The sequence below is a fragment of the Aythya fuligula genome, chromosome 1 (genome assembly GCF_009819795.1).
Source record: "Aythya fuligula isolate bAytFul2 chromosome 1, bAytFul2.pri, whole genome shotgun sequence".
In the NCBI taxonomy this organism is placed as follows: domain Eukaryota; kingdom Metazoa; phylum Chordata; class Aves; order Anseriformes; family Anatidae; genus Aythya; species Aythya fuligula.
In genome coordinates this window covers 53,951,797-53,966,437 of record NC_045559.1, presented here as the reverse complement: position 1 = coordinate 53,966,437, position 14,641 = coordinate 53,951,797, and the positions used below count along the sequence as shown (strand labels likewise).

At 45.8% G+C, this 14,641-nt stretch overlaps 1 protein-coding gene across 1 annotated transcript in view; it reads left to right on the top strand.

The window, feature by feature from the left end:
• The window catches only part of CACNA1I (calcium voltage-gated channel subunit alpha1 I), a 145,919-nt gene that overhangs the window by 104,354 nt on the left and 26,924 nt on the right, over positions 1-14,641 (top strand). The window contains exons 9-15 of the mRNA XM_032195274.1: positions 584-987; positions 8,744-8,895; positions 9,532-9,717; positions 10,235-10,352; positions 10,860-11,015; positions 11,454-11,544; positions 13,449-13,651. Of these exons, the coding sequence (XP_032051165.1) occupies positions 584-987; positions 8,744-8,895; positions 9,532-9,717; positions 10,235-10,352; positions 10,860-11,015; positions 11,454-11,544; positions 13,449-13,651 (1,310 nt within the window). The remainder of the gene's footprint in view (positions 1-583; positions 988-8,743; positions 8,896-9,531; positions 9,718-10,234; positions 10,353-10,859; positions 11,016-11,453; positions 11,545-13,448; positions 13,652-14,641) is intronic.

Sequence of the window (14,641 nt, the reverse complement as noted above, 5' to 3'; positions counted from 1 at the left end):
ACTGGAGATTTGAGGAACTTGGTTTTCTCACTGAAGTCAGCAGATCATTCTGATTCAGAGTGCATGGACTATCAGGAAGAACTGCTCTTGTGTTACCTCTTCTGTCTTCTAGAGATGCTTTGCTAATGTAGCATCTCTAATTTAGAGAGTTCAGCTCAGTGTCTGGGTTCTCGGACCCGCCTTGTATCTGTTCAGGCCAGAGGCAGCCCTCATGATCATTTTTCCCTCAGTTCACACTTAATACAAGTGACTGAGTCCAAAGCTGTGATTTCTGCATCAGACAAAACAGTTCTTCCTCTGATGGACATGAACCCCCGCTGAGCCTAATCACTGGCAGATGAACAGTACCATGCCTTCTGGTGACACAGCCAGTCAGTGTAAAGCACCCAACGGCAATGGCTTTTATTGCTGCCCTTGAGATGATTTGCCAGTGTTTAATCATCCTTACAGCTAAAAAGCCCTGTTACAGTGTCTAAAATCCCAAAAGTCAAACAGGTGCCCAGCTTGAATGCCTTTTTTTTTTTTTTTTTTTTTTTGAGGAAACAGTGCTTTCTCTTTTAAGCACAATCATTTCTCTCCCCAGGGCTTTGCCAACAGCACAACTCTCTTGACTGCCCTCCTCAGGGCTTGGTCCAGCCCATTGCTGTGACAGCAACCTCTGATCCCACCAACTGTCCCCGATGCCACAGGGGGGAACATGACGCATCCCGAAGACTCTCTGTCCTGGGCAGCGCTGATTCAGACCAGGAGGATGGAGGAGCCAGTGAAGAGGAGGGAGAGGGCAGCAGAGGGGACCAGGGTGCCTCAGCACCGGAGAAGGAGGAGGAGGAGGTGGAAGAAGGTGGACGGCTGAAGCTCTGCAGTGACATGTGGCGGGAAGTGAGGGTCAAGCTTCGAGGGATTGTGGACAGCAAGTACTTCAACCGTGGGATCATGATCGCGATCCTCGTGAACACCATCAGCATGGGCATTGAGCACCACGAGCAGGTAAGACACACAGGGTGGGAGGTAGGGAGCGGAGAGTTGTGCTCAGGGATACGGCTAAGCAGCAGGTGCAACCCGCTGGAGGCAGAGATTGAGCAATTTGGACCCCAGGCCATAGCACAGATGGTCCCAGCATGGCTTTGAGAAAGCCTCAGGATATTGCAGGGTCATTTTTTCCCTATCCCTGCACTTAATCACTTTTTCTGCCTCCAAGTATTTTCCACTCAGTTCCCTTCAGTCCCTCTTTTTCCTCATCCATTCTCACTTTCGTTCCTCTTTTTCTTTTCTACTCTATCTTCTCTCTCCATCTGCTTCTCTCTTCTTCACCCTCGCCTCTTCCATCTTCCTCATCTCTCTCATTTCTCTCTTCATTAGCTTACTGAATCCTTAGTCTATTTGGTTAATTTAATGTGCCCTCTGGGGATGTCACAGGCACTTCACCAGCATCTCAATTCAAATCCGTCAGCTTGCTAGCCTTTCCAGCTTAATTAAGAGATGCCTGAGCACAGTCTATCTGCACAAGAAGGCTAGGAAAGGCACCACCTCCCACCTCCAGTCATTTTTGGGGGCTCAGATGGCTTGAGCCTTTCCTTTGCCCTGACAGCAAGAAGTGATAGATATAGGTCAAGGCATAGACAGCAGGTGTGGGCACAGGTTTGCCTTTCGTGCCAATAGTTTTCAGGCAGCTCTGAGTCAGCAGCACACTTTATCCTAATGACAGACTTGTGAGATGGAGAAGGATTGTGTGCCCTTATTTTACAGCTGGGAAACAGAGGCTATGTCTACTCTGTGATGTGCAGAGCAGTCTTGAGAGGGTATTAAATATGTCCGTGACCTTGCATCTGCATTGCTGTCTGGTAGCTCTGTTGCACTTTGGGTTAAAGGAGTCTATGCTTCAAATTCACACCACCAGTCTGAACGTGGCCATGATTCACCCCACGTATCTGTCAAGATCACAAAAATAGGGGATTGGTCCACAGCTGAGATGCTGTCTGCATCAGGGAGCTTTGGAGCCAAGTCCAATTCTGGCCCTGAATAGTCTCAGGTAGCAATGAGACAGGTAGTGAGACTGGTTTAAGCAGGCACTCAGACTTGCCCTGTGCTGTAACATGATGGAGATATCCTGAAACCCAGAGCACCTTAATTTCCCAGTTTGAGGCAACACAGTGGCTGAGCCAGTATTTGAAGCCCCAGATGTCTGGATGCCACCCATATATCAAGCATTAGACCATTTTTCAAAATCCAGCTGATTTCTGATATGAGGAGGGATATTCTGATATGAGGGAACCTTAATTTGATCCCAGAATGCAAAACTGCTCTGTATGCTTCAGTACCAGAAAAATACTGGCAGGAGCTCAGAGGAGAGGAGAATGAAGAAGAGGTTGGAGGGGTTGACTCATGAAAACAGATAAAAAAGAGCGATGTATTTATCACGTAGCAGAAAGATGACTAAGGGTTGAAGCCCAGGACAATGTGAAAACTGCCCACTGATGCAAGCACCAAGCAGGGAGAGGCATTGTTCATTTTGGCTTATTGGAGACTGCGTGAATTAAGAGTTTAACAGAAGAGTATTTGAGCTGGAGGTAGCGAATTCACTCTCTGGCTATTGTGTATGTGAATTTAAGCCCTTCTGGGCTGCCTCTGCTGTGTTTGCACAGCCCTCAGCAGAGCAGGATCTGCCTGCAGCCTCAGGGTTTCTAGTAGCAGGTTATTAATGACACATCCTTAAAGTTATGCTATCACTTTTTATCCATAAGTACCTAGGAAAAACTCACAGCCCTGTGGGCTGTTCCTACTAGAAAAAAAGATGTTGACCAAATTGATCATAACTGGAAAATGTTGTGCAGCCTGTTTATTTAAAATGTGTGCTGAGCCCTGTTTACCTGGCACAAGAAAATAAAAAATAAATAAAAAAGTAGTTCATAACATTAATTCCAAGCATTTTTTGGTCTGTAGCTAACTCAAAACCACAGAGGCATATGTGTGCACTTCTCTTTGCTTTTTGATTTTTTCTCAAGCCCTGCTACTGTTATATCTCAGACTGGTGCTTCACTGTCCACTTTTCTCTCCTTCCTTTCTCTTTTTCCTGATACATTTCCATCTAGAAACACAAATTTTCATAGAATAATGTCTAGGAAACCCTTCTGCCCCCAGAGATCTGGGATTTGCAGGGTGACACCATCCTGTGACTGAAGTAGTTCCTGTTGTTTCTGCTGCTTCATCGTGTGAATCTCTTCCAGTTGAGAGCTAACAGGAATGGAGACCCCTTGAGCTTTGATTTTCTGGGGCATGAGAGATCACAATCCCAGCCTCTCACCGGGACATATCTGTCTGGGCAGGAGTGTGTATGAAGGCACTGCAGGTTTGAGCGGTCCTGTGAGCAGCTCACAGCACGTCCATCAGCTCTGTGCTGTTCCACTTCCTCACGGACTATATGGGTGAGAGGTGGCCCACAGATCAATGCACCCAGCAACCACCAGGGTAATGGGGGAGAGAGACTGCAGGAGCTGGGCACAGGGCTTAGGCTGAGAAACAGAGGAATCTTAAGGACAGAGGCAGTGTGCAAGTCTAGCCTTCAATTCCTGAGCCTTGACCAGCGGAAAGAAAAACATAAATTTAAATGATCTGTGTGTTGAGTGGGGGGGGGGGGGGTTGGACCAGATTCTGTTACAATTCACATTTTTAATATTCACAATGGTTTTTGTTTGTTTTCCTTCCAGGAAACTTAACCTCAGCAATTCAAACCATTTTACCTGCATCCAAATCACCTTTAAATTTTGTCACATCCATCAGGTTCTTTCTCCTGTCCTGTTTGTGTGGCCAAGGCACCTTCCCATCTCCTTACACATTTCTTGTGAGGGAAATCAACTCATTTTGGGACAAACTGTCTGCTCTGAGTCATTTTTAATCCTTAAGCTTATCACAAGTTATCACTTGTAAATAGATAAGTTCATACAAATCCATCATGGCATTATACCACGCAATACCCTCAGTATTAGGTCTTCAGATATTGCTGGGACATTGCACAAGCTGAAATCCATCATTTCAAGCTTTGTCCTGCTTGAAATAGTTTTTGCAGTTTTTCAGATCTGTCTCTGCTTGGAAGTGCTTATTTTTAAAATCCAGTGTAGAAAATCAAGATATTAAATGCTTGTGGCTGTCCAGAAGGATCCTTTAAAGAAGCTTATTTTTTTGATATTCACAGAGGATCTGGTGCTGTTTGCTTTTTTTCCCTTCATCAGCATGAGGATGAAAGGCTGGTCCCAGCTGAATGTCCCAGGCTGCCTTTCTCATTTTCTTCAAATGGTCTGTTGGACTTGCACATCTTTGCCTTTAGTAGCCAGGAAGACAAATACAGAGTACCTTGGTTTCCCTCCTATAGGATCTACTTCCCACATTTCTTTGTGCATCAGATCAATACTTTATGAGGTGTGGATCAGGAGATGATCACGTCTCCCAGCTAGACCAGTCCTGTGAATCGGCACCTTCATATCCGTTAGCCTGCATGATTTCCCTTTATACCAACATTTATTGGATCCACTAGTTCATATTTTACAGTTATTGCTTCTCTTTTTGCTATTTGCTGCTTGTCAGAAACATTCAGCAAGTGTCCAAGCCAGCTCATCATACTGACATTTAGTAAATGATGGAACAGTCTCCCCAGGGTGGTGGATGAAACGACATCACTTAAGTCTTGTAAAACTAGGGAATAACAAAACATTATGAAATCCTGCATCGGTTGTGGTGACTAGAGAAAGTAAAAGCTAGCTGGTACGTTCCATGGCTGATTTCCGTGACTTTTCTGATTATTGTCAAGTAACTTTGAAATGATGTATAAAAATGGACAGGCTGGAGAGGCCTCTGTATGGAATTTTTCGGTCATGCTTTCAAGGGCAGTGATGTGCAGGTGGAATTTGGTAGGGCTGGTCTACATAGATTACATCAATCATAGATTACATCAATCACTCTTCAGCTTCTAGACAGCTGCCAATTTAGTCCTGGTCAGAAGAAACTCCTCCTGCAGTGGCTTCATGGTGGTCTGCATATTCCTAACTTTTCTGATAGTGTGGGAGTTTCTGGCTGCTGTCAGATAATGAGCTAATTACATTTTCATTCTAATCTGAGATAAGAATTCTAATGTTAATTAGTAAGAAACTGAAAAGGGGAAAAAAAAAGAAGGCTGAGCCGCTGCTCTTTACTGCCCCAGTTCTGGTTTCTGATCACTGGTCTGGAGCCCTGAAGGCTTGAATCATGCAAATACTCCCAGTGTTTGATCCGCACTGATAGGGATGAAGGATTTAGCACCATGGGGAGCTGAATTAGGTAGCTGTGTGGATTTGGAAAGAGGCAGAACAGGCAAACCAGTTTGGTTAAAACACTGGTTCTGGGCATGCTTTACCCCCTGGACCCTCTCCCCTTCAGGCCACCATCCTCAGCCCAATCCTTATCTCCCATAGTTCTGTTTGAGTTTCTCTCTCCATGTGATGGCTAAACCAATCTATCCTGGCTTGGCAATATGAACAGACTTAACTTTTGGGGAGATTTCTAGTGTTCCCTGGTTTTGCTTGGACCAAAATAGCCTTGAGTTGAGGCCTTTCCTTGTGGAGACTTCAATTTTATGATTTCTAGATAAACACATGTGGTCTGGGTGGAGGAATAACCATTTTACACTGGATGCTTGGGTGCTGTCTGTAGGAACCTGGGCATCTGTCACAACTCTGAGGTGACACATCCGTTGTGTTGGGAATCCCTTGTGCCAGTAGGAAGAAAAGGGGAAAAGCTCTTTTCCCCCATTCACTTGCCCTCTTCATTAAGTTCACATTTCTCTGGCCTGAGTCCCCTACACCAGCCATGTTCACTGTCAAACTTGGGCCCCTCCAGCTGACTCTCTCCTTTTTTTCTCTTCTTTTTCCTGGGTACATTCCTTCTGTCTTGCTCTTCCCTCCCCAGCTAGCACTTCTTTTTTACTCAGTATTTAAACATCTCTCCTTCTCTATTTCTTTTGGGTGCCAGTGAGTTCATTTTGCTATTTTTTTTTCTGCTTTTGTTTGTTTGTCTTGTTTCTTCTTGCTGCTTTTCTCTCTGCTCATGTCTCCTTTCTTTCCCTACCCAGTCCTTCCTGCCCCTCTCTCTAGGAAGGATGCTTTGCTGGGTCTGATTGATGGCCCATTAGAAAAAGATTAACAGGTGGAAGCTTGACTAGAGAAACAGATGTCAGGGAGGGAAGGAGAGACAGGGGAACAGGTGACCTTTTCCATAAGTGAGATGCAAGCATGGCTTTTCAAACATCAATTGCTCCCTATGACAGCACAAGAGAGAAAGCATGGACAGCAGAGAGGAGGATAATCCACCATCATAGCCTGCTACTTTTTTACATTCCTCATTCTCACTGACATAATCATTTGATTCAAGCTGAAATTGGCATCTCTGTTTAGCATATGGACCTCATGTTTCCGGCTGGTGTCATTAGTGCCTGGCTCTCAGTGAAGTGATCTTCATTTCTCCCTTCCTGTGTGCACTTGCTCATTCTTTCCCTCTCTTCACTCTAATCTCCCCTCCTCTCCCCTTCATTTTCAGGATGGTTTTGTTATTCAAATGTAATTATGGATATAAATTGAGCCATCTCCACTTTTTTTTTTTTTATTATTTGCAAGAAATGGACTACTTCAATAAAAACCTGCACCGAGGAGTGCAAGAAATTAGCAAAAGACATGGGAAGTTACAACATGAACTGTAAGAGGAGCAGTTTCCAGTCCATGTATTCATCTGGGAGGAGGACAGCCAGATTTGGACCCCAGAATAGGGGTTAAAGCAGTTTCCAGCTTTAGGGGGAAGTTCAGACCCAGAACCAGAAGGTGATGCTTAAGAGAGTGACCTGGTATCCAGGCATAGCTCACAGCAATGTGAAGGAAGAGGGGAGTCTTTGGCCACCTTTTTAGCATGGATAAGCAAACAGTGAGAGTACTACTGCCTGCCACTACAGGGCCTGGGTCAGACTCACCTTGAAGGCTTGGAGCTGAGGCTCAGTGGCACAGTAAGTTAACATCAAATAGATAACCTTATCTGATGTGTGACATACTTGTCCCATGGAAAACTGGGACAGTGGAGCCCTGAGGAAGTGCCTTGGATCTGCTGTGTACTGTCCCTTGGGTTGGAAAGGTGACATACCTTCATTGGGAACAGGTTCCTACCCACTACTGCTTGGGAAGGTAATGACCAACAATGTGCTGCAGCTAGATGAATCACTGTAACAGTCTCGTGTGGTCTGAAGGCTGTGGGTTGCACAGCCTGGCCCCAGGATGCAACCCACTATACTGGGAGGAGGTTTTTCTCTCATTTAGAGAAAATTTAATACCTGGCCATTGCATGATGGTCTCCATGGGCTTTACATGTGTGTGTCTGAGTATGTGTAAGCATGGGCACGCTTGCACACATCTTGCCCCTCATGCATCTGGCCTTATTGGAGACCTCAGCCTTTGCTGTTTGGCCTGGTGCATTCCCAGTCACTGGGGTGAGAGGTGCTTTGTCCATCCCAAATTCAGCACAGGGAATGCCTCCGTTTCACACAGGGGGGCAGCAAGAACCTGGCATCCCTCATCAATGACATCAGTGCAGCCTCTGTCTCCCTCTGAAGCAACATTTCATCATTCCTGAGGAAACAGTCTAGACCCTTTGCTAACCTTGTCAGAGAAGTTTCCAAGGCTGCACACAGTGAAGAAAGTCATTAATTCAGAAAACAAAAGGAGGAGTAATTTAATTTGCTCAGTCTTGTTCCACTGATGGAGTCATTAAAACACTTTCTCTCTTATGCACAAACACATTGGTCACTGCTGGAAGAGGCTGTTTCACAGGGGCTGAAAGATGTGTCAGAGATTCAACAGAAGAAAGTGCCCGGGGCAGGGTCAGGTTGCCTTTTTTTTTTTTTCCTTTTTCCTCTTTTTTTTTTTTTTTTTTTTCTTTTCATTTTCCTCTACACAGTCATCTTGTGTCATCCCTGGAGATTTTCACCTTGTACATCTGTCTTTCTCCTCTTGCTCTCTTTTTCCTCACCCTGTCCTGCTCTTCCTGTCCCATACAGGGAGGTGTTAGCAGTGTGCCCCTCCTCATAGTTCTGTTATTCATCCAACCTAATATTTCCTTAGGTAATTATTGAAACCACTCATAGGACAGAGACATGAGAAGAGTGCCGGAGCAAGACGAGGAAAACTGATGCACATCAAGGATTTATTGGGGGGTGGGAGAAGAGAAAATGAGGAAGGCAGGGGAAAAAAAGCATGGAAAAGGAATAAAAAACTGCAGTGAGATTTAGAGGAAAATGGGGGACTGTTTTCTGACATTCAAATGTTTTGTAAATTTCAAAAACAAATTGTGCCAGTTATGTGGAAACCTCAGAGCAAAGTCTTGAGATCACAGATCAGCCACTTTTGCCTTGCTTCAGAAGTACTCAAGTTCTTTGCACAAAGTGAATCAGCCTTTAGCCAGGGGGCCAGTGAATACAGTAGGATGTGGGAGATGCTTGGTCAGCCTCGTGTGCGTGAAAGGCTGTGGAGCTCCCTGCCATACAAGAATTTGTTAGAGATGTAATCTATGATGAAGGTAATAAACGTGAATTGGAGTGCAAAGGTGGCTGTATCCTGTCCCATTCAAATCTCACCCACGGTCCTTCACAATTCCCTACAGAGCTTGTCCCCTGGGAATGGTGGCACTTTATTTCTGTTCTGTTCTTTCAGTTCTGACTCTGAATTTGCCTTCTCTCCAGCCAGAGGAACTGACCAACATCTTGGAGATAAGCAACGTTGTCTTTACAAGCATGTTTGCCCTAGAGATGATCCTGAAACTTGCTGCTTTTGGTCTCTTTGATTACCTCCGCAACCCCTACAACATCTTTGACAGCATCATCGTCATCATCAGGTGACAAGGGTCTTGGGGATCAACTGAAATATATATAGTAAAAAACACTGTAAAGCTTGCATGTTTTCATATGCCTTTTCCAAAAGGATTTAGCAGCTTTAACCAAAAAAAAAAATTAAAAAAAAAAAGAGTTGAGCTGATGCACAAGGCAAAGGATTGAGAGATTGAGAAGTCATTTCCCAACAATTTCGGTAACTCTGGGCAAACCATGTAGCATTTCTGCCCCTCTCTTCTCTCCTCTGTAGAGTAGAGGCCATCTCAATTGTCTTGCAAGTCCACAACAAATATTATCTGTGAAACATTTTTTGAAATGCACAAATGAAGGATGCCGCAGAGGTTTAATGTGTGCTACAAGAACTTGATTTGCTAGGGCTTAGTGCTACAATCCTTTCCTCTGTCCTGCAACATGCAGTGCCATGTTCATGAATGGAGAAATGCAGCTTTTGACAGATGAGTATAAACCTGTAGCATGTACTTCTAATTGCATATTGTATGAGAAGATTTTCTCTCTGATCCCTCTGTGCATGCTGCCCATGTGGAGGTGATAACTTGGATTAGCATTGTTATTCTGTCTTTGCCTGTTCACATCTCTTTTTACATTGTCCCTTGCGCTCCCTGTGCCTCTCTGGGCCATAGCATCTGGGAGATCATCGGCCAGTCAGATGGGGGCCTCTCTGTGCTAAGGACTTTCCGTCTCCTGCGGGTGCTGAAGCTGGTGCGTTTCATGCCCGCACTGCGCCGCCAGCTCGTGGTGCTGATGAAGACTATGGACAACGTGGCCACCTTCTGCATGCTCCTTATGCTCTTCATCTTCATCTTCAGGTGAGGAGGCAGTTGCCTCACAGTCCGTATTGACAGCAACTTCAGTACACAAACACATGGCTCATCTTGTCATCTTAGGCAGCACTGACAGAAATTTACTCACCCAAAGAGGCTGAGGCCCCTGCTGCCCTAAATCAGGTTCAGTAGCTGAAGATTTGGCCTGGACGGGGTGGAGAAATGCTGCCACCAAATGCATGCACTGAGCATAATGCCCCATTGCAAGATGGGTGGCATCGCTTGGCAATCAGCAGCGGCTGCAGGAAGAGTTCAGCCTATGAGCTGACTGACAGAAGGGCGGCAGGAAGCACCCAAGAAAAGTTGTCAGTGTGCTTTGTGGATGCACTGGTCAGACAGGCTGGAGGCAATATGTGATGGGACATGAGGTTTTGTGGTGAGCTATTGGTTTGCAACACATGAATTCTTCACGGATAGGTCCCAGTGGCCTGGCTGCGTTGTTCTCTAGCACCTGTATGACAGAGAGATTTAAATTTAGCACTAATTCCTCCTGTGCCAACAGCATCCTCGGAATGCACATCTTTGGTTGCAAGTTCAGCCTCAGGACGGACACGGGAGATACAATTCCCGACCGGAAGAATTTTGACTCCCTGCTGTGGGCTATCGTCACCGTCTTCCAGGTGAGCCAGCTTTGTTCTCCGTGGGTAGGACTGTTGTCTGTAGGTTTGTGCCTCATGCACCCTGCCAATACAGGACAAGGCAAAGTGAGGACCAGGAGGTGTTTCTTCTCATTGTGGAGAATTGCACTCTCTTCTGATAGCACAAAAGGCTCCAGCATTTGATGTCAAAGGAGGAAGAGCGATTGTGTATTGTACCACGGTGACTGGGATTTCTCAGAGAGAGGGGCTCCTTCCTTCCTAGGAGAGAGTTTGTAAAGGTCACTTCTGTTGTGGCAATGTCTGTGTTTAACACTGTCACCTGAGCACATGGCTGCCCTCGTGTTTGTTCTTGTTTCTTCTTGCTCAGCTAGCATTATTGGGGCAGTACCACAGCAGGACATAACAATGGGTAGTAGGTGTGTGGTTATGGAGAAATTAAGAGGCCTGGTGCATCCTGAAGTGCTTTCACTGTCCTTTTCCCTTCCACATTCTTCCTTCATGTTTGCATTGCTCTGCTCCTGGTTGCAGATCCTAACCCAAGAGGACTGGAATGTTGTGCTCTATAATGGCATGGCCTCCACCTCACCATGGGCATCCCTTTACTTTGTGGCTCTCATGACATTTGGCAATTATGTGCTCTTCAATCTGCTGGTGGCCATCCTTGTGGAGGGATTCCAGGCTGAGGTAAGTTGTCACTAAAGCTTCTTCCAAGGAGAAGAGGAAGAGAGCTGCTAAAAATGGGACCTTTAAGACACTTGGAGGGTACTGGGGTGGAGGACTCCCAAAGTATCACACCTTTGCCATTTCCCTTCTGAAATTCAGGGTGGGTATCTCTAAAAAATAGATGACAGTGTTAATCTTTACAATGAAAGAGACAAGCCCTCTAGAAGGGAGTTCATAATTTCTGTCCCATGCAACACCTGCAAAGGTGAATCCTTTCAACCTCCTAAAATAAGAACACAGTATCTCAGCCATCCCAGGTCCCATTGAACTCCCCAGTGCTCCTGCTGATGCATGGCTGCCATGGAGGATTTTACAGTTGTTCCAGCAATGAAATAGAAAAAAAAATAAAATGGTCTTTTCTGTTTATGAGTTCCCAGCTTCTTAATTTGTGTGTTCCAGGGCGATGCCAACCGGTCATACTCAGAGGAAGATCAGAGTTCATCAAACATAGAGGAGTTAGATCAGTTCCAAGAGGTCCAGGAAGGCTCAGGTATGATAGCTCAAACAGCCTCACTTGCTTGCATCCTATTGCTGTTTAGTAAGAACTTTGAAAGCAAATTCAGCAGAAAATTCACTCCCATCTCCAAGGTAGAATTTTCTGGGTTTCATTTTGAACTTTATGCTAGTTTGTGGTGTTATTGGTGGAAACCTGGTGCTATTGGAATGTGATAGCTAAGGGGAGCAGTTCCTGAATGACCTGAAAAACAGCAAATAGTAGTGAGAAGATGACACCGTCTCTGCTCAGCTTCAGGGGCACCAAGGAACACTGTGTTCAAATCTGGGAGCCACATTTGGAGAGGGGATACCAACACATTAAAAAGGACTCAGACAAATCTGGAAGCCCTGCCTCATGGTGAGAAGCTAATGAAGCTTAGAGAAGCTGGAGAAGTAACTTGATCACACACTCTGTAACTGCCGACCATAAGGATAGATTTCTGATGGTAGATGGCTCTTTAATTGAGCAGAAAAAAACATAATGAGATTGTAAAGGTTGGAAGCTGAAGCTAGACAAACTCAGACTGAAAAAAGCCACATATTTTTAAGGAAGGATAATTAACTGTTGGAACAGTCTGCCTACAAACTGCCGGTTAAGGTCTCCACTCCTTGAAGTCTTTCCTTGAAGACTGCAAGTCTTTCTACAAAAGGTGTTATGCCTCAGACAGGACTTGGTGGCAGGGAGCAGTGCGAGTAGCCTGCTCTGAAAGGGATGGTCAGGGGGGCATTCAGGGTGTCAGGGCAGGGACTGCACCAACAAAGGTACAGTACTTGCACAAGGTGAGCAGGGCAGGTCTGCTGATGGTAGCCAGGGTCTAACAATGGTTGAGTGATTGCCAAGCATGTCCGCAGGGATGAGGCAGGTCCAAGGTCAAGCCAAGAAGTTCATTCAGCAAGACAAGGTCAGGATCCACAATGTGCAAGGACAGGCACAAGCATAACCCAGGCAAGGACTACAGATGTGGGGCTGAGCTTAAATGCAGCTCCTGTGGCAAGAAGTAGTCTCCAGACCTGGCTTGTCATAGCCCTTTCTCACAACTTAGCTGTTTTCACAGCAGTCTGATCTGGGTTACAAAGCCTCACTATATCAGAGCTCACTTTGAATGTAGGCAGCCAAAGCCCCAGAAGGACAGGTGGGGAAAAGGTTGCAGAGCAGTGATACTGAATGCAGGCAAGGATATTTGACCTTCATTATTCAGTAGGTCAAATAGAAATGATTATTACAGTCCTTTCAGGTGTTAAAGGCCAGTACCCTATCCTTGCTATCCATCTTCGCAAATGTCAATGGTTTTTCACAGAAGCTAACACAGCCCTCGAAGGTGCCCTGGATCTTCAAGGTCAGTGATCAGTCATTTGAAGAGGCCCACTGTAGGATAGGCTGGGATGAGGAGTCTGATCACAGGAATTTAAAGCAGAACCCGAAGCAGGGATGGCTGTGGGTCTCCCCACATCTTCCTCTCTTGCTCAGTGTCTCAGCCTAACAGCTTTAAATAGCCAGTGTCTGCCTGTCTGACAGTTGGCGGTATCTGTTCAGACCTGGACATGCAGGTATCTGCTCTTGGCACGCAGAAGCACGCTCTCCTCCCCTTGCTGCCAGGGTTCAGCCTCTTGCTCTGCCTGTCTGCCTGACCAGCACTCTGCCTCAAGGAAAGCTGCCTTCTGGCCTCAAGGAGAGCTGCCGTCATTTTGGGGGATCGAGGAGAACAAAGTCTTTCTAGCTTGCATCACTTTTGCTAGAGCACCCTAAAAGAGAAGGAACCAATGCTGACCACAGAGCTAACACACTGCTAGCTGCTGCTAATATGCTAAGCAGCTTAGACATTGAAACAGTCATCAGATGGGGAGGAACCAACCTTATTTGTTTCTCTTGTTTTCCTCTTTCTTCTTCTTTTTGCCCAGATCCCAAGCTCTGTGCCATTCCTGTGACACCAAATGGACACTTGGACCCATCCTTGCCCTCCTCCAACCCACCAGTGGCTGCTGGGGGAGTCACCAACTCCTCACGTAACTCCCTGCAGCCTGACCAGATCCGTGTTGCTGTTGGCTCCCGGAAGAGCAGCGTAATGTCCCTGGGCAGAATGACCTATGACCAGCGGTCCTTGGTGAGTGAGTGAGTAGAAACACGTGTGATACCCTTCTTTTGAAATCCAAGGACTCCATTGCCTTTCTGTCATCAGCTGTGAGACTGCTATAGAGGATTGCATTGCTGCTGTAGACTTCTAACACAGACACATTGCTTGCCCTTAGGAAGCCAGGACAGTTCACATTATTTAGCTATATTTCTAGGTTATTTACCTATATTTCAAGGTTATTGATCAATACTCCATTAAGTGTAGGTTTCAGCTCTTACATTCTGCTGGTAGGAGAGGGGAAATGCCAAGAGGACAGGGTCTTCCTCTTAGAGTGAAGCATGTTTTGTCCTCTTGCCCTTCCCTGTTTTCCTAGAGCACCATGTACAAAAACAATGCTCCGAGTGAGTTGAGAGCATAGGAAAGTCTGGGTGCTGTCAGAACTGCCAAGTCCCATAACAGATAGTTTTTCTGGTAGCTTTTTATTTGTACAATGAGAGAACTCTTGACTTGGAGCTCCTCACAGAAGATCCTGCTGCCCCTTAGCACTGTCCAGCCAACGTGTCTCAGACCTGTCCACCTTGTAACATCAGTCTCTGGGCTCTCTGCACACTGACACACACAGGTTTTGAGGGGGATGCATCAATGCTAGGAGCATTCATGCCCCTGTTATTTTTAAACAGGGAGAGCTGGCAGCCATGTGCTACGTGATAAGTTGCTAATGCAGTTGGACTAGACCGTAACCAACAAGCCTGTTTGTCTCGTTTCTTCCTTTTACGAAGACTGTATTCAAAGATGGTGTGACAGATTATCCATCTCCCCGTACCTTGTATTATCTTTTACCCCAGGGCAGTGTAAAATGCTGCCGATCAGATTTTTGGAAAGCTTCATTCTTGCTCTGTGCTGGTGTAAGTAACAACATCAGACACCTGGCCTTTGGCTTTATTGTTTACCTTCCCTGTAAGTGCCTTGCACACAGATGGTGCTATAAAGCGATCGCAGCCAACACCATCGCTAGCTCAT